Below are 23,984 nucleotides of genomic sequence, written 5' to 3' on the forward strand. Positions count from 1 at the left end.
GCGCAGCGACAGCACTCAGGAGTTCCTGCAGGCGGACCACAGCTCAATTAAACCGTTCCTCGCTTTCCACAGCTGCTCGCAGAACACCTGGCCAATGAGGAAGAATATGGGATGGCTGAGCGAGTGGAAGCTGCTTGCTTGGAAGACGAGCAGCTGAACATTGTGCCCGAACGAGGAAAACGACGAGCAGAGGTTGCTATCTTCGAAGAAGCTCAAGCGGTGGAAAACGGCTGATTGCTCGGAAGTTGAAGTAGCTTCTCCACTGTTGCTGGTCCGCATTTGAAGAGCACAAGGAGGAGCAAGAAGAAGATCTTGAAGAGACGCAATGTTTGAAGCGACAGTTGAGAGTTTTCAGAGCCTCAACCAGTTCTTCTCGACGTCCAACATCTGATCTGGTGCTCAGGGAGGGCTGCTTTAAAAGTCGAAGCAGCTCGACTCTAATCAGGATGGTGATATCAGGTGCAGTTTTTGAGAGGCAACATCCATTCTACGGATCAGAAGCCTCTCAGATGCATCGCCACTTAAAACCAATCGTTCCCGAGCCTTAAGTTCTCGACGATGATAGCTCATTTCCAGCTGAAGAAGCGTCTGCGTAGTAACCATCGTAGAGATAGATGCTGCGTCTCAAATATCTTCCATCCGGATTGGAGTCGAGTTGCCAACTCCGACTTCGAAAGCTGGAGATAAGTGATAAGTGAAAAGGAAGGAAGCAAGCGTTTAGCGAGTAATAAAAGAAGATCTTGGGACTCACCATGTCCGTCGCCATGGAGCGTCTCAACAAGAATTACTACGTTTTCACTCGGAAGAAATCACAACGATCTGAGGTGCCGCGATGAAGAAGAGGTTTACAAGCATTCTCATGCTTCGAGATTTTTCCACTGCGCTTACAATTCATGCGTTTGCAAGGTACAAGGCATACGAAGAATTTTAGTTTTTGTATTGTCCAATACATTCGCAATGGAGGACAATGCTCTCTTCTATGGTATTACGAGGCTTGGTGGACTCTTCCTCGTCTTCTTCTAGGGCAGCTCTCTCCGTGGGGGAGTGCGCGGCTCTTCTCCGGCAATGGGGCAGCGCCAAGAATCTCCTCGAAGGCAGGAAGCTCCATGGATTTCTGCGCGACACCGGGCAAGACCAAGACACATTTCTTGGGAATCTCCTCGTCCAGATGTATGGGAGCTGCGGTAGCACGGATGAGGCATACGCTGCCTTCTCCAGGATTTCCAGGCGGAATGTCTTCTCGTGGAACATTTTAATCACAGCATTTGCCCAAGACGGGCATTTGCAACGAGCGGAGATTTTGTTCCAGAAAATGCCCGAGCGTGATCAGGTCTCCTGGAATGTGATCATCGCCGCTTTTTCTCGGGCCGGCGACATCGATCGGATGCCCGGGCTTTTGGACGCGATGGAGCGGCAGGGAATCTATCCAAACAGGCTGACTTTCGTGGCTCTTCTCGACGCATTTGACCGCAGCGAGCTGGATCCATCACGATTTTCTGATGAAGGTAAGCTCCTTCACTCAAAAATCTCGCAGCATGGTTTCCATTTCGATCTCCAGATCCAGACTGCTCTGATCAAAATGTATGACAGACTGGGGAGCGTCGAGAAAGCCATCGCGGTGTTTGATCGGATCAGCAGTCCAGACGCCATCGCGTGGAACAGTCTTCTATCAGCATTTGCTCGGAACGGAGATCTCGACGCCGCAAATGCTTTGTTCCAGCGAATGCCGGAGCGAAGTTTGGTGTCCTGGAACATCGCTATCGCTGCGAACCTCCACTGCGGCCGTGCAAAGACCGCTCTCTGGTTGCTCCAAGTTATGGATCTCGACGGTGGCGATACCGCAGATAGAGCAATCTTCATCACTGCTCTCTATGCTTGTGGAGTACTCGAAGAACTGAGACTGGGCGAAGCCATCCACGCCGAGATCGCTGCGTCCGGCCTGGAAACAGACGTTTGCATCGGAACAGCGCTGATCAGCATGTATGGCAAATGCCACCGAGCTCTACTCGCTCGCCATGCTTTCGACAGGATCAAAGAGAAGAACCAGGTGGCTTGGAACGCGATGATCACAGCATACACTCAAAACGGTCGCTTTGATCTTGCGAGGGGTTTGTTCGATCTCATGCCTGGATCAGACGTCGTGTCCTGGACGCTCATGCTCACGGAGTTCGTGCAGAAGGGACTTATCCGGGAAGCACGAGAGATCTTCGATCGAATTCCCGTCCGGGACACGGCTAGCTGGAACGCCATGATCTCAGCTCACGCAGGAAATGGAGAAAGCTTGCGAGCTATCGAGCTTCTAGCAAAGATGGATCTGGAAGGATTTGAGGCGGACAGAGCTACGTTTATCGGCGTCTTAGCATCTCACTTCGCTCCATCCGAGGCAAGGTTGCTCCAGGATTTGATATCCAGCTCGGGTTGTCGCAGCGATAGCTCAGTCGCCACCGCACTTGTGAGCATGCACGGCCGATCTGCTCGCCTCGCCACCGCGCGCGAGATCTTCGATGCGACTCGCGAGAAGAACGTCGTGCTGTGGAGCGCGACAATTGGGATCTACGCCGACAATGGACTCTTCGACGCGGCCATGGAGCTCTTCTTCCGGATGTGCTTGGAAGGCGTGCATCCAAACGACGTTACGTTCGTGAGCATTCTCTCGGCGAGTGCTCACGCGGGGGACTTGAGCAACGCGAGGCAGTGGTTCTTCTCGGTGGCGACGGACTTTGGGGTGGCGTATACCAGGGATCACTACGTTTGCATGGCGGACATGCTAGCGCGTTCCGGCCTCATGGATCAAGCACGGGAGCTTGTGGGTGATATGCCGTTTGTGCCGGACAGCTGCTCGTGGAAGACGGTGCTCGCTGGATGTTTAGTCGCGGGGAGCTTGAAGCAAGCCGAGAGAGTTGCTTGCAGTGTGATTGAATGTGAGCCGGAGGACTCGTCGTCATATATCATGCTGTCAAACATCTATTCCGCAGCGAAGGACCAAATTCTTGTCTAGCTAATTTCCTGGCGGCAAGCTTTCAACTTTGGAGGAGCTAGAAAAGGTAAGCTTCCATTGTTTCGTGATTTCACTGTAACATCCAATTCTACAGGAAGATAAGCATCAGTACACCTTCGTGGACTTCTGGAAGAAGGTATTAAGATGTTTTGGATATTGCTGGATTCTTGGTGCAGCAAACCTTTGACTTTCCACTCTCGCAGCCCACTAACTTCAGTTGCTAGATTTCTCAATAGGATATCGCGGTAAGATTTCTTGACTTTCTAGCAGCGTTTCCCAAGCTTGTCGGCAGATCTATGCGGTAGATCGGTCATTTTGGTCGCCCAGAAGTGGTGCAGTAAAGTGAACTTCTCATGGTTACATCTAAGAGGTAAAGTGCGTTTCTTCAAAGGATACTTTTTTGGTCCAGCACACATTTGACTTGCGACTTTCTATGCACAGCCACCAACTTTTAGCAGGCCGAGCTCTCGGTTTAAATGTTATCCGCAGCAGCAGCAGCAGCACTCTCATCTTCAGGAAACTCGCTTCACTTCATCCGGGAAAAGCTAGAACAAGCTCTTTCTTGATCGTGGTATGTGATTTCACGAGTGAAAGCTTTGATATCTGTGTTCACTAATTCGTGAAAATCTAGCAAAGATGGCCTCGCGCTTGAACGTCTACGCCGAGAAGCCAATGACTATCAAACCGGCGCGTCCCACCAAGAACCAGACCATATTTCTCAGCAACTTGGACCAGCAACTCTTCTTCCACGTCGAGATGCTTTTCATGTACGATGTCCAGTCCCCGGACACGGGAGACGTGGTGGACAACGTACGCAACGCTCTCGCCGAAGCTCTCGTTCCATACTACTTCGCGGCGGGGAGATTCAGAGTGAACGAGCAAGAGAAGAGGCTTGAGGTGGAGTGCAATGGAGCCGGGGCAGACTTTGCCGGGGCCTACTGCGATTCCACCATCGCCGAGCTGGGCGATTTGCGAATTCCCAATCCAGACTTCCGGAAGCTGCTCGTTTACCCGGTTGATGTAAAGAGGATCGAAGATATCCCCTTGTTCTCTATCCAGGTAAGCCAGAACTTCCTCTCTTTTCATTCTTTCTTTGTTCTTATCGCTCTTCTTTGTGTTCTTGAAGGTGACGAGATTCAAATGTGGGGGATTCATTGTCGGGATTTACACCAGCCATATCGTGTTTGATGGGATTTCGGGATGCCAGTTCTTCAGCGACATCGGCAGGATCTCTCGCGGCGAGTCCATCGCGGCCAAGGCAACCATGACTCCCGACAGGACGACCCTCCGCTCGCGGTCGCCACCGAGAATCTCCTACGCCCACCCGGAGCTCATGAGTCTCCCGGACATTCCCGCGAGGCTGCTCTTCAACCCGGCCTCGTACGACGTCTCCAAGCCCCCAGTGCACGCCTTCAAGACGTTCTCCTTCTCTCTCGCGCAGCTCGATCTTCTCAAAAAGAGAGCTATTGAGGGAGGAGAGGTCTCCCGCTGCTCCACTTTTGAGGCCCTCACAGGCCACGTCTGGAAGGCACGCACCACCGCTCTTGGGATGGACCCATCCTCCAGGGCCAAGCTCTTCGTGGCGATGAACATCCGGGACAAGCTCAAGAGCCCGGCGCTGCCCGACGGCTTCACGGGCAACGCGGTGGTGGCGGCGCCGTGCGTTGACACGACCGTTGACTCGGTAGTCAATGGTTCGCTGTCGCTGTGTGTGCGCAAGGTCCGGGATGCAATCGCGAGCGTGAACGAGGAGTACATCCGGTCGGAGATCGACTGGTGCGAGGTCAACGGGCACGGGATCATTGACCTGCCCGGCGGCATGATCATCACACCCTGGTCAAAGCTGCCTTTTGATGGCGTTGACTTTGGATGGGGGGCGCCCACGTACATCGCGGCCCCGGTCAACGACAGGCCCGAGTACGTGCTGGTGCTGTCCAGCTGCAAAGGGGATGGCGGCGTGGACGTGTTCATGGCGATGGAGTTTCACAAGATGAGAAAGCTGGAGGAGTGCCTCAGTATCTGAGTGTTTTGTTTGTACAGTAAGATTCTATAATCTGTCAGCAAGTGGAAGTATTTGTATACTTTATCTGGTACAACAGCGAGGTCAAAGCCCCGCTCATGATCATCCATTGAAAGAATTCAGCTGTTCTTCTCGCCCGCCAAGGCCGAAGTCGCGAGAAGAAGCGGGACCTTGGTGGATCAAACTGTCTGGCGGACACGATTCGCTAAAGGAGATTAATGGTTTCTTTTTCTTTTTCTGACGGATTTATACACACTACAGTGACAGAACTTTCAGGCATTTGGACGGAGCTAAGACATGTTACTGCTCGTGGATCAGCCCGTCCACTTCTCACAAAATCGTTCAAGATCAGCTCGTCGCAAAGGAAAACAGAGCTTAGAGCAGCTTTTCGCGGTTCCAGAGTTTCTGGTGGGGATTGACTGGTTTGCATTTGGAGTAGCAGCAGAGGTTTTCAAGATCTGGAGCAGAGGACGAAGCAATGTATGTCTCGAGCAGTTAAGGGGACGAGGAGTCCCTCGAAAAATGATGAGAGATCTATACTTGAGGAAGGACTCGTGGCGAAAGTGAAAAGAATCGCAAGCATTCTCGTCTTTGATGAAGAGTTGACTCCAACAGTGTTGAGAATGGAAGAGTGTCGGATGAGTAAAGGAGACCTCGGTCTAATTCACTCCGCAAACGAGGGTATATTCTTACCATTTGAAATATAAATATTTGACTAGCCCACAAGCACGGGTTGGGATATGGCTGCGTCCGTCGGCGCCAGGGCGATGGCGGCAGCAATTCATCCTAGCGTTGCCCTAGGGAGTTGTCGCGACCGACCACGCCCACAGCGAGCGGCGGCGGGGGCGGGGGCGGCGGCATGCATGACCGTCACGGTGAGCTCTCTCGTGTTTTCCGTGTTTTAGGGCTTAACAGCCGTCCATAGCACTCGAGGAAATCCTCCTCGCTTCTCGAGAAAGGCGCTGGCGATGGCCGCGATGAGTGGCGCGCCGTCCCGGATTTGTGGCGATCGTGCTCGGAGAGATATGGCAAGAGGGTCGCGCTTGTCGACCCTCGTCGCGATCCTCCCATCCGGATGACTTATCTCCAGGTGAATTTTTCCCTTTCTTCCGAGAAAATTAGAAGTGACTGAGTTTTCTAAGTGGGAAGGTCGAGGAGGCCATCCTCAACTTTGCGGAAGCCATGAGAAGCTTGGGTGTTTCGCCCGATGAACACGTTGCTCTCTTTGCTGACAACTCGTGCCGATGGCTCATCGCCGATCAAGGTATGGACAAACGAAACTTAAGTCTTCTCGTGCCCCACACTTGAAGCTTTGCCAGGAATTATGGCCATGGGAGCAGCAAATGCCGTTCGAGGCTCAAGATCATCCGACGAGGAGCTCGTTTATATTCTCAAGCACTCCGATAGGTAGTTCTTCTTTTTAGCTTTTTTTCCTCACTCTCGTGGTTTCCATTCGCAGCGTAGCTCTTGTCATCGACACTCCCGAGCTGCTCAAGAGGCTCGAGGCACGGTTTAACGATTCTTTGTCGCTTAAGTTCGTTGTCCTTCTCTGGGGACAAAAGCCAGAGAGCTTCGCATTTCCCGTCTTTACATACGAGGAATGCATTTCCCTTGGCCAGAAAAGCCGAGAAAAACCTGGCACGACAAGTAAAATCCTCTGGAGCTTCGTCCCTCTCAGGCATTGATACTGGCTTTATTTCTGCGTTTTGTTGCAAGGTGCTCTTCCCATCCAACCTCAGGATGTTGCCACCATTGTCTACACAAGTGGAACAACTGGAAACCCGAAAGGCGTGATGCTTACACATGCAAATATTATTCACCAGGTTCTTGTGAAATACTTCGTTCGAATCAAATAGCTTTTGTGACGATCTTACGAGATTCGTTTTGTTACAGATGAAGTATTTAGATCAATGTATCCAACCCGTACCAGGAGATAGATTTCTGAGCTTGCTTCCACCATGGCATATGTACGAAAGAGTAGCCGAGTACTTCACTTTCACGCGTGGAATCGAGCAAGTTTACACCAGTGTCAAGTTTTTAAAGGTACACTAGTTTAGCATTTGATTTGTAACTCTCATGGATGCGCAGGACGATTTACAAGCTTATCCCACTCAGTATTTTGTCTCTGTACCTCTTGTTTATGACACTCTATACAGGTACGGTATTCTCCAAGGCTCCTTTTCTTTTTCTATCTCTTAAAGCTGAGCTTTTCCATGCTGCAGCGGTGTCCAAAAGCAGCTATCGAAAGCGTCTGGCTTAAGGAGAGCGCTCGTGATGGGATTTATGGCAATCAGCTCATTTTTCAAGGATCTTAAACGGATTTCCGAGGTTATTAACATCAACATATGCTGAATCAATTTATATCTCACATTGATGTACAGGGAAGATCTCTCACTAGAGCCAGGGAGCATCCAAACAGGCTTGAATGCTTTCTTGCAGGGGTAATGGCTATGATATTGTCTCCTCTACATTTTCTCGGGGATAAAATTGTATTCAGCAAGATCCGAGCCGCGATAGGAATTCGAAAGGTGGGAAAAAGCTAGATATCTGAAGAAGGTTTTAATGTTTTGATGATCTCAAACAGGCAGGAATAAGTGGAGGTGGCAGTCTTCCTAAGCACGTCGATAAATTCTTCGAGGTACTCATACATTTCTGGTTTGATTGCAAGCAGCACCAGTTTTTGTAGGTCGTCGGCATCACACTCTTGAATGGTTATGGATTGACAGAGTCCTCTCCCGTAGTGTCAACTCGAGCTTTCTCCGACAATGTAAGTTCTATTCGAGCTGCTCACACAGAGCCTCCAACATGATTTTGTTTTCTTGTTCTCAGGTTCTCGGAACAGTTGGAATGCCTCTTCGAGAAACTGAAGTAAAAATTGTGGATCCCGAAAGCAGGAAAACCTTGGCTAATGGAAACAAAGGAATAGTGACGGTTCGTGGTCCACAAGTTATGAAAGGATACTACAAGGTTTGCTTTCGAGTTTCACTCTTGCATCACATCTCGCTCAGTTTTGTTGTCGCGTAGAATCCCGATGCAACACAAAAAGCCATAGACGGTGATGGCTGGCTTGACACGGGTGATCTTGGCTGGGTCGCCCCAGTGTGGAAAACTGGCGCTGCTAGAAAATGTGGAGGAATGTTAGTCTTGGAGGGGCGTGCAAAAGAAACTATTGTTCTCTCAACAGGTTATGGTGTAAGCTTTTGCTTTTCTCAAGTATTCATGAGAATCATTTTTCAGGTGAGAACGTGGAGCCAACAGAGATTGAAGAGGCAGCACTGCAAAGCAGCCTTATTGATCAAATCATGGTTGTCGGTCAGGTACTTTGTATTCTTTGGTTTCGTTTTTGTGAGATTCATCTAACGTACTTTTGCTGTCTGTACAGGACCAAAGGCGCCTTGGAGCACTGATAGTTGCAAGCAAGGATACAGCAGCCACATCTGCAAATGATTTGAAGAGTTTGGTTCGAGAAGAACTTCAAAGATGGTATGATATACGCTCCCGACTTTCTTCGGCTACTTCTAATATGTTTGGATTCTATGTGCAGTACGTCAAGTTGTTCTTTCCAGATTGGGCCCTTTGTCATCGTGAATGAACCATTCACAGTAAATTTAACTTTCAAGCTCAATCGCTCTGGCTGAAATGGGTTGTATATTTTCAGATGGAGAATGGGCTATTGACACCGACAATGAAGCTTCGCAGGGACGCCATTTTAACGCGCTACCGGAACCAAATCGACTACCTATTCAACAAGACATTATAAATATGTGTACAACAATGATTCATCATGCTTAAACCGTAATAACAACTTACTATGTGAAACAGCCATTTTCACTTCAATGGAGAGCTACAAACCTCGTACACAAGGCTAAATTCTTACGCGGCAAAAACAATGCGATAAAATGGCCTCTATACAATCGAGCACGGTTACGATCTGTGATTATGCCAGGAAAGGGCAATTGCCAGAAGCGAAACGTGTTTTTGAAAGAATGCCTCAGCTAGATACTGCATGCTGTAATGCAATGCTCGCGGCTTATTCACGATACAGATTGCTAGATTTAGCCCATCAAACCTTTGAGAGCATACCTCAGCCGAATCTCATTTCATGGTCCACCATTATCTCTGCTTATGCCCAAGCTGGGCATCTTGATAGCGCCCGAGAACTGCTTCATCTTATGCCTTTGCACAATCTTGTGCCGTGGACTGCGATGCTCGCAGCGTACGCTCGAGCCGGCTCGCTCTCTCTAGCAGAGCATATCTTTGAGATGATGCCCGAACGAGATCTTGTATGCTTCAATACTTTGCTTGCGGCCTATGCCACGCTCGGGCTCGTAAACCAGGCCGAGAGATTCTTTCATGAAATGCCCCAGCGAGATCTTTGCTCGTGGAATAGTCTACTTTCCGCAATGGCCATGCCAAATGATGCCCAAAAGGTTTGGGAGAATATGCCCCAGAGAAATCTAGTTTCTTGGAACACAATGCTGGGTCTCTACTTAGATTGCGGTAAATTGGATGCCGCCAAGCTGGTGTTTGAGGACATGCCGGAGGGGAATCTAGCAGCGTGGACTTCCATGATCAGAGCATATGCCGACGCCGGATACCCAGAATATGCTCAAAGTATTTTTCTACAGATGCCGAAGCACGACCTCGTGGCATGGAATGCTTACCTGGCTGCGTATAGTAACAATGGTCATGTAGATCAGGCAAAGAAAATATTTAATAGGATGCCATGGAGAGATATAGTGTCGTGGACAACCATAGTTGTCGCAGCTGCCCAGTATGGGTATTTGGAAGAATCCTTACGATTGCTGTATTGCATGCCGTACTGGAACACTTTGGCGTGCAATGCCGCGCTCGCAGCCTTGGCGAAAGCTAATAGAATGCAGAAATTAGAAATCATGATCGATTATATTTTTGAAAAAGATATTGTAACGTGGAACATACTTTTGACTGCTTTTGCCACGAATGGGGATTTTGAGCGAGTCATGGACCTTTTCAATTCTGCGTTCGAGAAAAATATGGTATCCTGGAATATTGTGGTATCCTTTCTTGCTTGCAAGGGCCAATTAGAGGAAGCGAGAATCTATTTTGAGACTATGCCGGAGCAAAACACTGTACCATTATGCGCATTAATTTCTGCATACGCCCGAATGGGGCACCTAGACGAGGCAAAACAACTTTATAGAGCTGTACATATTGAGAGCACTGAAATAAAAACGGCAATGATCAGCGCGTTTGCAGAAAATGGCTGTGTAGAAGACGCCAAATACCTGTTTGAAAGTGGTACAAATCATGATTTGGTGTCGTGGACTGCTTTTATGACCGCATTTGCCATTAATGGGCATTTTTGTCATTGTGGGTCCTTGTTCCTGCGTATGCCCGAAAGGGACGTGGTTGCATGGACCACACTGCTTGTAGCTTACGCACAGAACGGCAGGTCCGACGAGGCACTATACGTTTTCCACTCCATGAACGCCATGGACGTGTCCGTGGATGGATGCTTTGGCTGTGCGCTCGTGGCATGCAGCCACGTTGGCAGCGTCTACGCGGCAAGATCTTGCTTCGTGTCGATAGAGATGGACTTCCATGTACAGCCCGTGAAGCTCCACTTTCGGTGCATGATCGATGTCTTGGGGAGAGCCGGGTATTTGCATTCTGCCCAGGAGCTGCTCAAAACCATGCCCTTCGAGCCCGAGACTGGGGACTGGAAGTGCCTCTTGGGGGCATGTAGGAGCTGCAGATCCTCCGTTGAGTTTGGGAATTTCGTTGCCAAGAATGTCATTGACAAGGATCCGAGAGGAGCTGCTGGTTATGTCCTTGCAGCCAACATGATCGTCTCTTAGTTCTAAGCTAGAGTCGATGAGTTCTAAAGATCTCAAACTTCGACCATCAGTCGTGATGGTTGTTCAATTGTTCATGGCTATCGATTCTCGGCAGCACGAAAAGTAACAAAGGCTATGGCATTAGCATAGCATCCACTCTCTCTTCCAGCTCTTTGGCAACCAGTGTTTGGATCCCAGGGAGCGTCCAGTGCAGCACCCGGTTGCCAAAAAACATCCGGAGGAGACCCGAAACAAGAAGCTTGTCATTGGCGCTTACCTTGCGCGCCACCGGGAAGCTCAGAATGCTGCTCTCGTAGCCGTGCTGTCACAAACAATCGCTCCTACGAGCAGCAGTCTTATCTTCTCAGTCACAGGCGAGAAGCTGCGTTCGATCTCCTCGCTGTGCACGAGCCTGGCGTTGAGTGCCCTGGCCGCCTCCTCGGTTCGCAGCCTCACTCGTTCCTCCAGCTCCACCAACAAGCTCTTCTTGTCTGGATAGCGCTGGAAGCTCTCCCAGAGGAGCTTGGCACTACCGCTTTTGATCGTCCCTTTGGATTCAAGCTGACGTCTGAATTCCTTGACGCTGCTGCTCGAGATCTTGTTTCCGGGCTTGCCGGGCTTGACCATCACGTAGCCGAGAGGATGGAACTCTGCACAGCCCCACCAGCCATCGCCGAGCACCAGGCAGTGGAGCCTGTTTGCCGACGAGTTCCTGATCGCTGTCCCCATGCCCGCCTGGCTCGGTGCCTGGTACATACAGTCCGGCCACTTGGTTTCGTCCCGCCCGCCTTGCACGACGACAAGAACAGCGCTGGGAAGACTCTTGTCTAGCTTGAAATCGTAACTGTAGCATTTGATCACGCCATTAAGCTGCTGCTCGCAGCGAGCGGAGGTGGCTTTGCCTTTGTACTTCCGTGGTTCTCCGTCGACGGGCTTTGGAGAGAATCGCGTGAGTAAGTTGGAGAGCAAAGCCGTGAGGAGCCATGCCCGCGTAGTTCTTTTGAGACTGCCGTAAGCGCTGCCGTGCCTTTGGATCTCAAAAAGAAGCTCACTCTTCGCTCACGAGGGCGCCATCGCCACCTGGACCAGCGCTGCTGTGTGGCTCCATCAAGTTTTTAGGGTTCTTGCGGGCGGGAATCTCCGTTGGAGCTTGAGAACTCTAGCGTGATGAAGCCACAAGAATCTTGTCAATTTCGATTCGAAAGAGCATCGTTCCCACGCAGCAATCTTTGTAACGAAGCAGGATAACTTGGATGTAGTAAGTGTAGTGAAGTGAAAATCTAGAACAGTTTAAACTACGATGGAACTATTTTACATCATGTGAAATACTGGAGTCTTGGTGAAAAACTCGGTGATCACCAAGGCGAGGAAGCCAAGCATCGCGGTTCGCCCATTCCAGCGCTCCGCCATGGCTCTAAATGGCCCAAGCGATCTGCTGTCCGGGCTCTCGCCCTTAAACATGGGCACCAGCGACGCGTACGCGAATAGCTGTGCCACCGCCAGAAAATGGAAAAGACCAGTGCTCCCCGGCGAGTAGAGCTGCTCCGCCACCGTTTGTCCCGTCATTCGCTCCACCGCGAATGCCCACACCAATCCTACCATTGCCTGTTTGACAAGTTCACGTTACTTACTTGGTTGATCTAGAAAAAAACGCGAAGAAAAATCACCAATCGCTTACCAGTCTTCCGTTGATCGTTTCCGGGCCGGCTCCATCGAACGCCATCAAGCTGGGGAACGATCGATCGCCAGTCTCTGGTCGCCTCTCGACCTCTGGCCTGGGATAGAATGATCCGGACGATGGGACGGCTCCAAACACGGAGCGCTTCTCCGACTCGTTCTCGGCCTGGTTCTTGAGCACCTCCTCGCGGGTGATCTCCTTCTTGGTGCCGTCGAGAACGCCACTGATGCCGCCATCGCCACCATCCCTTGATTTGTTCGAGGACGCTCTTACTACTACTAGATTTCTTGTCCCGATGGAGCTTGTGGATGATTGCGATTGGACATGGATCTTGTTGGAGATGAGCGAGGAAGAAGAGAGAGCTGCGATACCGCTGCCTGTGACGAGTGCCATTGTTTTGAGCTGGGAGCTAGCTAGAAAAAAATTCAACAGTGCAACAATGAGCTACTTTCTTTGGCAAATGACACACAGGTATTTATACGGAGTGGGGATTGTATAACGTGGCAAATTTGACTTTCCATACGTGGCAAAATTGAGGTCTCGGCTCGTGTCCACTGTATGTGTCGCATCTTGTGCGGTGAAAATGGCCACAGGTAAAAGTTCTCAAGGTGTGATATTTTTGAACTTTCGTTTCATTTCACCATTAGCACAGCAGGATGTTGTTTTTTTTCTGAAACAATTGTCTGTATATAGTTATGTATGACATGTTTAATAAGCAAGATCTAATCATGCTGGAGGTCTTGATGGACTTGCAAAAAAAGTGGCAAATGCCAAGGAAGGTTACTTGAGAGCATGTCTACTTGACTATCTCTCCTGTATATCACGAGAAAGAAAAAGAAACGAGTTGAGAGAAACAAAAGAGAAAATCATGGAAAACTCATACAGTCTTGAAGAACCAAAATGCAGTCTGTGTTCGCAAGATGGTAAAGAGCTTGTGAGCCACAGTACTGCCTTGAATGCTCGCTTATATTTTCTTGTGATTCTCTCCGTGGCACCAAACCATCGATTGAGGCAATTGCTTCGTCTAGAACCACAATCTCCGTTCTGTTCCTTGCCAGACAAAGTAGCTGCTTTTCACCCATGCTACAATTCTCCCCACTTCCAGCACTATGAGTTATAATACCAACATGATCAGTGGAGGCTTTAGAAAATACCAACAGAACATACTAACTTCAGAATCTGAACCTTCTCAGCATTGATTGTTACCAATTTTGGCACCTTCCAGATTTTCTTTAGAATATTCTAATTTTGTTTCCGATTTTAAGACTAAAAAAAAAACATCACACACATTGTGAGGGCCAAGCCAAGCACTCACAACATGAAATAAGTTAATATTAACGAGGTCAAAAGTACACTAAAGGTTCACACTTTCACTCGATAAAGTTGTCCAGCTTACACTAAAGTTTGTTTAGCAAGCTTGCTTACTTGGCCATCATCTCTTGAAATGCCTTTGATTTTACACCACCATCAAAGAGTTGCAAGCGACACAAGGCCATGACTTCCAAAGTGTCACTGCATTGTTAGTAATATAGAAAAAAAACATTTTACACAAAATAACTGCTGTTTATCTTTTAATTTCCACTTTTCTTGTGCTTCTTTCATCTTGCACTAGATGAAAGCCTCCTCAATAGGACTGTTTTCCATCTTTCTGTGAGAAGGCCTAAGTAGAGGGCTCTTGGAACTGGGCAAAAGCTTCTTAGCTCTTTTAACATTCTTGACATGCCCAGGCTCTTTCCATGTGAGGTAGCTCGACTTATCATAAACCTGTGTGCTATTTAGTATGCTACAAATACCTTCCACACTGGCTACTTTGCTGCGTCTAGAGTTTTTCTCAATGCTGTATCAAGAAAAATCTTCTTGACAGCTTCCTTTGCTTCTCTCTTGATTCAAGGGATTGTCAGGACCGAGACTGACACCCCAGAGTTCAAATGCTGGGCGAGTTTTAAACCAGCACATCTGTATAGAGAGGAACTTTGTCTTGTAAAATCAAATAAAAAACAAATATTGCACTCATGATAACAACAATCATGAATGTTGATTCATATTAGATTTGAGACAAAAAAGTGCTTTTTAATAATAATGAAAAAATCTATAAGATGACCAAAATAAACTTGCAATTATCTATATAGGAATCAAGCCCAAAAGATTATAAGAATTTTAAAGAATCATTGTATTGGATTTAGTAGATTTGTGTGAATTATTTTTAAGTTGCACTTTTTCTATTTATTATAAACATATACATTTATGGAAAGGAGTTAGTGCAATTTTTTTTCTTTTTTACCAATTAGTAAATAATACCCTAGTGAGCATCATGAATTTATAAAAACAACTTACAAAGCTAAACAAATTAAAGACATGCAAATATCTTGGCAAGTACTTTCATTAACATCTACATTTAAAATGCCATATTTTTTAAAAGTAAGAATGATAATATTTTTACTTTCCATTCTTTTTTCAGCCCACTAGATGAAAAAAACATATGGAGCTGAATTAATGTATACCAAATTCCTTGGGCATCATTGATTTTCTTTACAAAAAAAAAAGCAAATAAAATGAACTCAATATGGAAAGCAATCAACAGGCTATTACAATAATAGTTCCATCATCCATCACTCAAAGCAAGGGAAGTTACATATAAGCAAAAACAAATCTTCCCCCACTCTGTTTAACAGAGTCTAATGAATGTTCACTCTTTCTTAACGATACTTTTTGAAATAAATGGGTAAGAATCAATGGATATTATTTTTTTTTCCGAATGCTCAAAATCTAAAGCTTCCAACCTATATGTTTATATTTATACTTATCTAAAATTTTAAAGAGTTCAGTTTAGCTAGCTTAAACTTTAGTCAGAGAAGTGAACTCGATCAACACCATGCCATCACAACTCCACTGGTTATTCTCAGGATAGTTGTTCTTGAATGCCACAAGGTCACCCTAATTTTGAGGAGCCACAAGCTGAGTAAATAGAAACGTCAAAACTGTGTCGGTGCTGAAGGGTCAAATGAAAGAGGGCATAAACCCTCATGCCAATTTTTATAAAACCAATCGTACAAGCAGTTCCTGTGCATAATCAAGATGCCCGACTTGGGCACTATGGTGGAAGTGTATAAGTAGCGAGCATTACATTCCAGCAGGCAGGATCAAGCTCTGGCATTCTTTCAAATAATGGCAATTACGTTTTAAGTAAAATTTACATCATGTGGAACACTGGAGTCTTGGTGAAAAACTCGGTGATCACCAGGGCGAGGAATCCAAGCATCGCTGTTCGCCCATTCCAGCGGTCCGCCATGGCTCTAAACGGCCCAATTGATCTACTGTCGGGGCTCTCGCCCTTAAACATGGGCACCAGCGACGCGTACGCGAAAAGCTGTGCCACCGCTAGGAAATGGAAAAGACCAGTGCTCCCCGGAGAGTAGAGCTGCTCCGCCACCGTTTGTCCCGTCATTCGCTCCACTGCGAATGCCCACACCAATCCTACCATTGCCTGTTTGACAAGTTCACGTTACTTACTTGGTTGATCTAGAAAAAAACGCGAAGAAAAATCACCAATCGCTTACCAGTCTTCCGTTGATCGTTTCCGGGCCGGCTCCATCGAACGCCATCAAGCTGGGGAACGATCGATCGCCAGTCTCTGGTCGCCTCTCGACCTCTGGCCTGGGATAGAATGATCCGGACGATGGGACGGCTCCAAACACGGAGCGCTTCTCCGACTCGTTCTCGGCCTGGTTCTTGAGCACCTCCTCGCGGGTTATCTCCTTCTTGGTGCCGTCGAGAACGCCGCTGATGCCGCCATCGCCACCATCCCTTGATTTGTTCGAGGACGCTCTTACTACTACTAGATTTCTTGTCCCGATGGAGCTTGTGGGCGATTGTGATTGGACATGAAGCTTGTTAGAGATGAGCGAGGAAGAAGAGAGAGCTGTGATGCTGCTGCCTGAGACGAGTGCCATTGTTTTGAGCTGCAAGTTAGCTAGCAAAAAATTCAACTGTTCAATGAATTTACAATGGGCTACTTTCTTTTACGTTTCAGATAAATGGGCACACAGATATTTATACGGTATGGGACCGTACGTGGCAAAATTTAGATCTTGCTCGTGTCCACTGTATGTGTCGCACATCTTGTGCGGTGAAAATGGCCGAAGGCGAAACTTCTCTAGAGAATGCAAGGTGTGATATTTTGGGCTTTCGTTTCGTTTTCCAATCGAATTCGTACACGGGGATGCTCTTTTGTCTGCACAATAAGCGTGTTAATGTAATGCAGTTAGAAAGACTCGAGTGCTCGTCTAGTGCATCAAACATGACTATCTCCCCGGTATCACGAAGAAAAAAAGGCAAATTTCAAGACTACTTTCAAACATTAAACAAGATGAAAAAAAGACTTTGTAATCCACTTGAGAGCTGGTTATCTAGTGTGGATTTGGCAAAGCTTCATTCATATACACATTTCAAAGGGATTCTCAGTATTGTTGAATGTTATGTAATCACATATTCAAGTTCTACTAAAGGAATTCCCTCTTTCTGGTGATGTTATATATGCTCTAACTTCTCAAGATCAGTCTTCTAAGTTACCTTCATCTAACAAAAACATCTTTCACAATGCACTCAATTTGCTTATGTTTAGAAAAATTAAGGATAACATATAACTCAAAGACAAAGAAAAAAAAAGCACTTTCTAGTCCTCATTCCTTATTTTGTGATGGGAAAAAGTCCAATAATGGCAAGCTAACTCATTCTTGCAAACAATCACAATAACTTTAGCTAATGAATGCAAATATAAAGCAGAGTTGAGTAAGCTTTATGTTGGGTGTCAAGCATCTTTACATGCACTTGGGTTTTTTGCTTCTTTCCAAGCAACTAAGTGGGAGGGTTCAGCTTCAACATTTTGGATTGCAAGTTTTTCATAAGAAACTACCTTAACAGGCCATGGCTCGCCCATTAATTTGATCTAGCCATTGGTAGCCATCCGATGAAGTCAAGTTCTCTGCCAAAACGTGGCTGACAACTGCCAGAACCCAGCTGCCAGCTGCTAGGTTTTGGAGAACCAGGCTACCAGGTGCCAATTCTGGAGAACCCTTTTATCCTCAAATAACATTCTTCCATGTATTTATTAACAGTCTCGCCACAGCTTGTTAAGGCCATTCCATGGGCACGGGCTTGCTCGTTCCCTCCAGAACTCACTTGCCAGGCTAAGACCTGGCTCGCCTGTTCTGGGCGGGAACATGCTCACCTTACCTGGGAACTCCTTCATCACCTTTTAGCTCAATTGTCATCTTGGAGCATTGAGCATGTTCCTTACACATCAAATGATGTTGATGATATACCAATGCAGCAAGGGTTGTGGACAACTAAGAGAATCTATCCCACAGATTGCAACACAATAATGAACTTGATTAAATTGAAGGTGCAAGTCTTATTGGCTGAATTGGTAACAATTCTTATGGATTTGCCGATTAAAAATAATGAGCCAAAGTTATTGTTTGCCAGGAAGGAGTTGACATTGAGGAGAGGAAAGTTTTACAAGATTTCCTTGGTGAGTTTTTAAATGTTTTTGCATGAGACTACTTGGAGCTGAAAGGCATTTCACCAAACATTATTATCCACAATTGAAGCAACTCAATCCTCTTCTTGAGCCATTGGTTAAGAAAAAAGTCCACAAATTGATAAGGAAGGCACATGCATTCCTTTTCCCACCAATGTCAAAATATATTTTCTGTCAATTTTTCTGAGTTACAAAAGGATTACATGTAACACAGTGATTGGTATGAGACAGGAGGAGATATTTGCTATGGAAGAGAGGCTTGAGCAAGCCACATGAGATTTCTTTTAAAATATGAGCCTAAGCTTTGTCAATAGGGACAACATCACTTTTCTGGTATATCCAAAAAGTGATTTTTATCACTGTTGATCAGATTAGATTCCTTTATTGAATGACAGCTCCAACTAGGTTGACAGATTCAACTTCTCACTACAAATTATCAAGTATTTTTCAAAGGCATAACTTGTTTATTTAAAACATATAGACATCTTTAGAGTCACTGCAACACCTGTTTAAGCACGGGACCTTCCTAATGTTTTCTAAGCTAAGTGATAAGTTTATTTGGCACCACCATAGCATGACCATGGCTGATAATTAATTGCAGCTCACTAGGAGCTTGGTGGAGAGTAGTTACAAGCTGTTTTGCTGAGGTGTTGTTGTGGAAGTAGTGCCATGATGCTGCAAAGATGATACTTAATGTCAACATCTAACTTACTTTCTTGGTCTTGATCCTGGAAGTTTTGGAGTAATTCTAGTACTGGTCAATTCCAGAGGTAGAAGCATTAGGCTGTAATGCAGCAGTGATAGAAGTGTCGATTCTAAATGATTGTGGGCTAAATTTTATATGGTGTGAACCCAGTGCAATTTTCAGCACAATCATCCTTCATCACACTTGACAATGCTAAGAGTACATGTTATTGGGAATGGATCCAAGGCAATGGGCAGATTTCTCTTGTCCTAGGAGCAATGTGATTCTTGGACTGTGTGTCTTCTCTAATCCATGGCTTTCACCCACAACACCCAATGAACTTCTTCTCTTTCAGCTAACATGCCTGTTATTAATTAGCCAACATGATTTTTATTACTGAGCCTGGGATCCAACAGTCAACAGGCCTCCCCACTATCACTTTGTATATATAGAGCTTTATATATATATAGACGAGCGCCAGTCCTAGAAAGCGCTTGGCCAAGCCGGCCGAGGATTCCAGCCGCTTGCACGTCAGCCAGCTCTCGAGGAATGTGAACGAGTCCCATCTCAAGGAGATTTTCGGTAGGCTCCCATGGGTTCTAGCGCGAAACTTTGATCTTTTTGCTTTGTGTAGGGAACTATGGGGATATTATTGCTGTGGATCTTGCGATGGACAAGACGGTAAGGATAAAGAACACTTCTTCCTGACAGCATTCTCGCGTAGGCTTCTCTTTTTTTTCTTCTAAATTTCCCCTCTTTCCAGGTGAATCTTCCAAAGAGATTTGCGTACGTGGATTACAAGAGCAAATCGGATGTTGAAAAAGCTCAACAGTTCATGGATGGGGTTGGCATTCTTTTTCTTTCTTTTCTTTGTTTTTTTTTTCTGTATGGACTCGTCATCAGTGTAAAGCTTACAAGAAAGGTATCCCTGGCACGAGGGGTGTCTCCAAAACGAGACGCTGCGCCACCGCGACGAAGGCCACCAGCTTCGTCGCCGGTAAGGCGACGGTCACCTTCACCAGGATTCCGAAGGCGACGGAGGTCTCCAAACAGGTAAATTTTCTCTCGGCCGTCCTCATCGTGATTCTAATGCGCTATATGAATTTGCAGGAGCCCAATACGAAGGCCTATGGGTCGTCAGCGATCGCCAGCTCCTTACAGGCGCAGGTATGCAATAGAAAAGCTTTATGTGTTCTGAGGTTTTACCGCTGTACTATTCGCAACCAGGTCACCACTTCCAGTCAGGCGAGTACGTACACCACCACGGAGGTCTTCCCCAGTTCGACGTCGTTCAAGGACCCCTCCACCGAGGCGTATGCGCTCGCCTCCAAGGCGGATGATGCGATCGCGTTCCAGATCGCGTTCGGCTTTTAGAAGGTTTGTTGTCCTTGCTTCAAATTCTTGCTGGCTAACAGAATACTGTCTTTCCAGAGCAAGATCACCACCAAACAGGCGGGGCAGGTGAAGCTCCTACTCATCCGGATCTCCTAGTCCAGTGAGAAGAGTAAGTAGCTGTAATACTTCTCAATCCTGTTTTTGTTTTCTCACTGCTGCAAAAGCAGAGATCACCTGTCCGGGGGGGAGCAAGGAAATCTACGAGAAGCAGAAGTCCAAAGAGGTATCCTTTCGCTGTCTTCGCTTTCCACTAACTTTCTCTTTGATTGTAGAGCTACCAGCAGCAGTCCCAGCCGAAGTCCTGTTTCTCCAAAGAACACCAACCAGTAAGCTCTCAAACTGCAATCAATTCAGAACAAGAACAGTCTTAATTCTTGAGGTTGTGACAGGGCAACGAAAGCCAAGTGAGCTGCGGGCTGCAAAGTCGATTCCACAGCGAGTCCCTCAACCTCTCTGCCCAGCATTTTTCCTGCATTATTTATTTTTGTATAAGCATGTTTAATAGCCTGCTTGCTTGCTTGCATTCTTTCTTTTCGACTTACTGATAGTTTGTTTGCGCTTGAAATTGCATGGCTGTGTGCTTTTGTCGAGATAGACTTTTGATGAAATACAACCTCTCTTTTGGCTTGGAGTTCGAGAGCACGGCTTTTTCGCGTTTGTTTCCAACGCCTGTGGCTACAAAGGATAAAGGTTTCCACATTTTGACACCTCTGCTTCAGAAACACAGCTTTGTGGACACCTTTGTTTTTGGCAGTGGTCCCAGTAAATTGTTCTTGTGCTTCCTGGCAGATGATAAGGAGCTTGAGAGATTGACACCTCTGAGGCAAACATCATCCACCCAGAGGCAAGCTTGAACACGTCCTCAACAATGGCATGGTTAACATGCTTTGTAAAGATTATGGTTTTGTTTACCTGCGCCATCTTGCTGGGCCTCTCGACGATCTAGTTAATCTGTGTCCAGAAGGCACGTCATTAAAATGTTAAACCGAATTCAAAGCACCATTCGGAAATCAACTTTGACTATGGGTTGACCGGGCAAGCAAGACTTTGTCCCAATTGTTTTGCACGAGGGAAAAGGTGGCTGAAGCAGTGGTGAAGGTGCAAATTCCAACTTCATCACGTCACCTTTGCAAATATGCCACTTGGGCTATGTTGAGATGGTTGTTATTATTTTGCTAAGTTTCTATATGAAACCATGAACTATTTAGGAGGAGCCAGAGAACGTCGCCTTGAGCTGCCGGACCGCATTCTCATCAATAAAGAACGTCTTGATGAGCACCTCGTCCAGGATGTCCGATCCAAACATGGAGCTTGCAATGAGCTGGATGCCCGGTGACTGCGAATCCAGCGTCACGACGGCCATGGCGGTGGTGTTGCCAACGTTGAGCTGCCAGTGGATCAAACCCCGCGGGAAGATCATCACGTCGCCTTTGGAGATGACCCAAGCAAAGAGCTGGTTCTGGGTGGTGACGAATCCGGCGTACAAGCTCCCTTCCACGACGTAGATGATCTCCGAACTATTTAGGAAAATGTAGCCTTGAGCTGCCGAACTGCATTCTCATCAATAAAGAAGGTCTTGACGAGCACCTCGTCCAGGATGTCCGATCCAAACATGGAGCTTGCGATAAGCTGGAAGCCCGGTGACTGCGAATCCAGCGTCACGATGGCCATGGCGGTGGTGTTACCAACGTTGAGCTGCCAGTGGATCAAACCCCGCGGGAAGATCATCACGTCGCCTTTGGAGATGACCCGAGCAAAGAGCTGGTTCTGGGTGGTGACGAATCCGGCGTACAAGCTCCCTTCCACGACGTAGATGATCTCTGAGCCTCGCGGGTGCGTGTGTGGAGGGATGAGACCGCCGGGAGCAAAGTCGAGCCTGGCTATGGAGAGGCCGAGAGAGTTGAGCCCCGGATAACTGTGGACGAAGCCAAACACCGCGTCGGCTCTCGATGGGCCGCTGGTGTTTGCGGAGTTTCGAAGGCCCGAGAAGATGAAATCCTCGGTGGTGGTGTTGGCTGCTCGCTTGCAAGGGTAGCCATTGAGGGTGAGGTCCTTTGCGAGGTCGGCCACACAAAAGTCCTGGAGGGGATCGGCGTCGGAGGCTGTGATCACCTGGAAGATTGGTGCTGCGATGACGAGAAATTGGAGGAGTGTGATCATCATTGTGTTCTTGAGTGATCCATGGAACTTGAGGAAACAAACGAGAGAGATGAATTAGAAGAGTGACCTCTTTCTTTGATTGAGTTGTGAGATGGTTGTGAAAGTATTTAAAAGATGGAAAGGCTTGGAGAAGGTTCCATGAAACACAGCAGTTGCGATGGGATCCGTCACTCTGTGTTTGACAATGTGGTGCTCTGCCCACGTCTTATATATTACTTCTTGTATCCTTTGAAGTGGGCCACTACTTATTGAATAAATCTTTGCAGCGTTGGTTGAAGAAATCTTACTTACGTCATTATTATTAATATTTTATAAGAAATTTATCTGTAACTTTAGAATATTCTTCATTCTAATGGTTGTAATTTTTTCTGCCATTCAACTTTTTCTAATTTGAATTTTCTTAGTTAAATTAGTATAAATAATGTGTTTATGTTTTGAAACCATTAAAACTATAATTTTGTCACTCCTATGAATCATCTTTAGAAAATAACAAATGATACCAGTTTTAATAAAATTCAGTAACTCCATTTGTCACCTAAAATTTTAGAAGTGCTTAAAATGTATAAATTATTTGTTTTGTGTCTAAAGGCCATTAATTTTTTTCTCTTTCCACTACTTTAGTACATTCTAAGATAAACAATTCAATTTATACAAAAGATCAATAAAGTTGAAGTGCAAAATAATGAAATAGTAGTTAAAAATTATAATTAATATTTTCTATATACTCTCCAATTTCTAAAATGGTTTGGATCATTTAAATTTTTTTTATAACTTAGAGTTTTGTTTTACACTTCTAAACAAGATTTATTACTATTTCTAAATTATTTCATCCAAACATTAAAAAATTTAAACTTATCCACAGCGATATATAATAAAAATCATACAAAAATCATAGGAATGATTATAATGTAGGACAATGTGAAAAATATTTTTATTAAAGATGAAAATTATTTAATTTAAATGTGTAAGATTTGTGTGTGTGTGTGTGTGTGTTTCTCTCTCTCTCTCTCTCTCTATATATATATATATGTATGTGTGTGTATGTATATATATCTATGTGTGTGTGTGTGTGTGTGTGTATATGTGAGGGCCAAGTGTACGGTTACGATGCCGTATACTAATATTAGCGTAGTGGCTGTCGGATTGGTTTCAATCTGGACCATTCGCTCTTGTATATAAGCTAAGGTTTTTGGGCTAATTAATATGCACATTTTTATATTCCCTTTCCATATTCTAAGCACTCACATTGGTGGAGATGAGGGGCACTTTTGATTGTCCCTAAGAAGTACTTGAATTTGGGATTTTGGTTTAGACCTAGCTTTTGCATCGTCTAAATCTAACTTTTTCCATTTTCTTTCTTTTTGCTATTTCTTTTCAGGGTTTTAGTTTAGATTTAGCTTTTTGCATTGTCTAGATCTACCATTTCCTTCTAGCTTTTTGTCATTTCTCTTCTTTTTCTCTTTTTTTTTCGTTCATCTTCATGGCAGATTAACAATCTCCTCTTTTGACTCTAGAGCAGCAGTTGGTACAATTGCTTGATACTATGCGCTTGCAATTGAACAACCAAACTCAGTTGATGGTAGCGTTCACGGCACGTGGTACAACTCCTCCTGCTCTTGGTGCCAATCCTTGCGTTCGACCGGAGTTCTTTCGCGGGAATCCTGGGGATGATGTGTACCATTGGTTTAAT

General features: G+C 46.1%; 7 protein-coding genes across 11 annotated transcripts; 4 read left to right on the plus strand and 3 right to left on the minus strand.

Annotated features, from left to right (window-relative positions):
- Positions 1-720: 720 nt before the first annotated feature.
- On the plus strand, positions 721-5,091 carry LOC9641559 (omega-hydroxypalmitate O-feruloyl transferase). Of its 4 annotated transcripts, XM_024676120.1 has the most exons (5): positions 3,118-3,134; positions 3,223-3,368; positions 3,440-3,569; positions 3,635-4,057; positions 4,125-5,091. In XM_024676120.1, exons 2-5 carry the CDS (start codon positions 3,352-3,354, stop codon positions 5,019-5,021), a joined length of 1,467 nt encoding a protein of 488 aa, XP_024531888.1. In that variant the 5' UTR covers positions 3,118-3,134; positions 3,223-3,351; the 3' UTR covers positions 5,022-5,091. The 4 variants fall into 4 exon arrangements, 3 of the variants coding, with proteins under 3 accessions (XP_024531887.1, XP_024531888.1, XP_002970966.1); XR_002992541.1 differs by lacking the exons at positions 3,440-3,569; positions 3,635-4,057; positions 4,125-5,091 and adding an exon at positions 721-3,044 and having other exon boundaries at positions 3,093-3,134; positions 3,202-3,326; XM_024676119.1 differs by lacking the exons at positions 3,223-3,368; positions 3,440-3,569; positions 3,635-4,057; positions 4,125-5,091 and adding exons at positions 721-843; positions 907-3,044 and having other exon boundaries at positions 3,093-3,188.
- A 660-nt stretch (positions 5,092-5,751) lies between these two features.
- Positions 5,752-8,859, plus strand: LOC9641560 (long-chain-fatty-acid--[acyl-carrier-protein] ligase AEE15, chloroplastic). The gene is made up of 18 exons (XM_024676048.1): positions 5,752-5,893; positions 5,944-6,108; positions 6,168-6,282; positions 6,338-6,425; positions 6,478-6,665; positions 6,735-6,841; positions 6,912-7,061; positions 7,107-7,174; positions 7,241-7,346; positions 7,400-7,546; positions 7,603-7,656; positions 7,705-7,785; positions 7,848-7,985; positions 8,043-8,202; positions 8,256-8,335; positions 8,401-8,501; positions 8,563-8,620; positions 8,677-8,859. The coding sequence occupies exons 1-18, from the start codon at positions 5,759-5,761 to the stop codon at positions 8,776-8,778; spliced, it is 2,043 nt and encodes a 680-aa protein (XP_024531816.1). The 5' UTR covers positions 5,752-5,758; the 3' UTR covers positions 8,779-8,859.
- Positions 8,860-8,917: 58 nt separating this feature from the next.
- LOC112346649 (pentatricopeptide repeat-containing protein At4g02750-like) lies at positions 8,918-10,858 on the plus strand. Its single transcript, XM_024676128.1, has one exon. The coding sequence runs from the start codon at positions 8,918-8,920 to the stop codon at positions 10,856-10,858; it is 1,941 nt and encodes a 646-aa protein (XP_024531896.1).
- A 1,207-nt stretch (positions 10,859-12,065) lies between these two features.
- Positions 12,066-12,976, minus strand: LOC112346630 (early light-induced protein, chloroplastic-like). Its single transcript, XM_024676049.1, has 2 exons — positions 12,516-12,976; positions 12,066-12,442 (listed from the first exon to the last, which is right to left on the minus strand). Exons 1-2 carry the CDS (start codon positions 12,906-12,908, stop codon positions 12,149-12,151), a joined length of 687 nt encoding a protein of 228 aa, XP_024531817.1. The 5' UTR covers positions 12,909-12,976; the 3' UTR covers positions 12,066-12,148.
- A 2,729-nt stretch (positions 12,977-15,705) lies between these two features.
- On the minus strand, positions 15,706-16,465 carry LOC112346650 (early light-induced protein, chloroplastic-like). The gene is made up of 2 exons (XM_024676129.1): positions 16,073-16,465; positions 15,706-15,999 (listed from the first exon to the last, which is right to left on the minus strand). Exons 1-2 carry the CDS (start codon positions 16,463-16,465, stop codon positions 15,706-15,708), a joined length of 687 nt encoding a protein of 228 aa, XP_024531897.1.
- A 182-nt stretch (positions 16,466-16,647) lies between these two features.
- LOC9641563 (serine/arginine-rich splicing factor SR45) lies at positions 16,648-20,765 on the plus strand. Its single transcript, XM_024676130.1, has 10 exons — positions 16,648-16,827; positions 19,210-19,321; positions 19,374-19,420; positions 19,503-19,792; positions 19,850-19,906; positions 19,967-20,116; positions 20,171-20,243; positions 20,302-20,357; positions 20,407-20,460; positions 20,524-20,765. Exons 1-7 carry the CDS (start codon positions 16,648-16,650, stop codon positions 20,202-20,204), a joined length of 870 nt encoding a protein of 289 aa, XP_024531898.1. The 3' UTR covers positions 20,205-20,243; positions 20,302-20,357; positions 20,407-20,460; positions 20,524-20,765.
- LOC9641564 (germin-like protein 1-3) lies at positions 20,532-22,356 on the minus strand. Of its 2 annotated transcripts, none has more exons than XM_024676113.1 (2): positions 21,953-22,356; positions 20,532-21,644 (listed from the first exon to the last, which is right to left on the minus strand). In XM_024676113.1, exons 1-2 carry the CDS (start codon positions 22,295-22,297, stop codon positions 21,339-21,341), a joined length of 651 nt encoding a protein of 216 aa, XP_024531881.1. In that variant the 5' UTR covers positions 22,298-22,356; the 3' UTR covers positions 20,532-21,338. The 2 variants fall into 2 exon arrangements, with proteins under 2 accessions (XP_024531881.1, XP_024531882.1); XM_024676114.1 differs by having other exon boundaries at positions 20,532-21,639; positions 21,948-22,356.
- Between the last annotated feature and the right edge of the window lie 1,628 nt (positions 22,357-23,984).

This window comes from Selaginella moellendorffii, unplaced genomic scaffold, assembly GCF_000143415.4.
Source record: "Selaginella moellendorffii unplaced genomic scaffold, v1.0 SELMOscaffold_16, whole genome shotgun sequence".
NCBI lineage: Eukaryota > Viridiplantae > Streptophyta > Lycopodiopsida > Selaginellales > Selaginellaceae > Selaginella > Selaginella moellendorffii.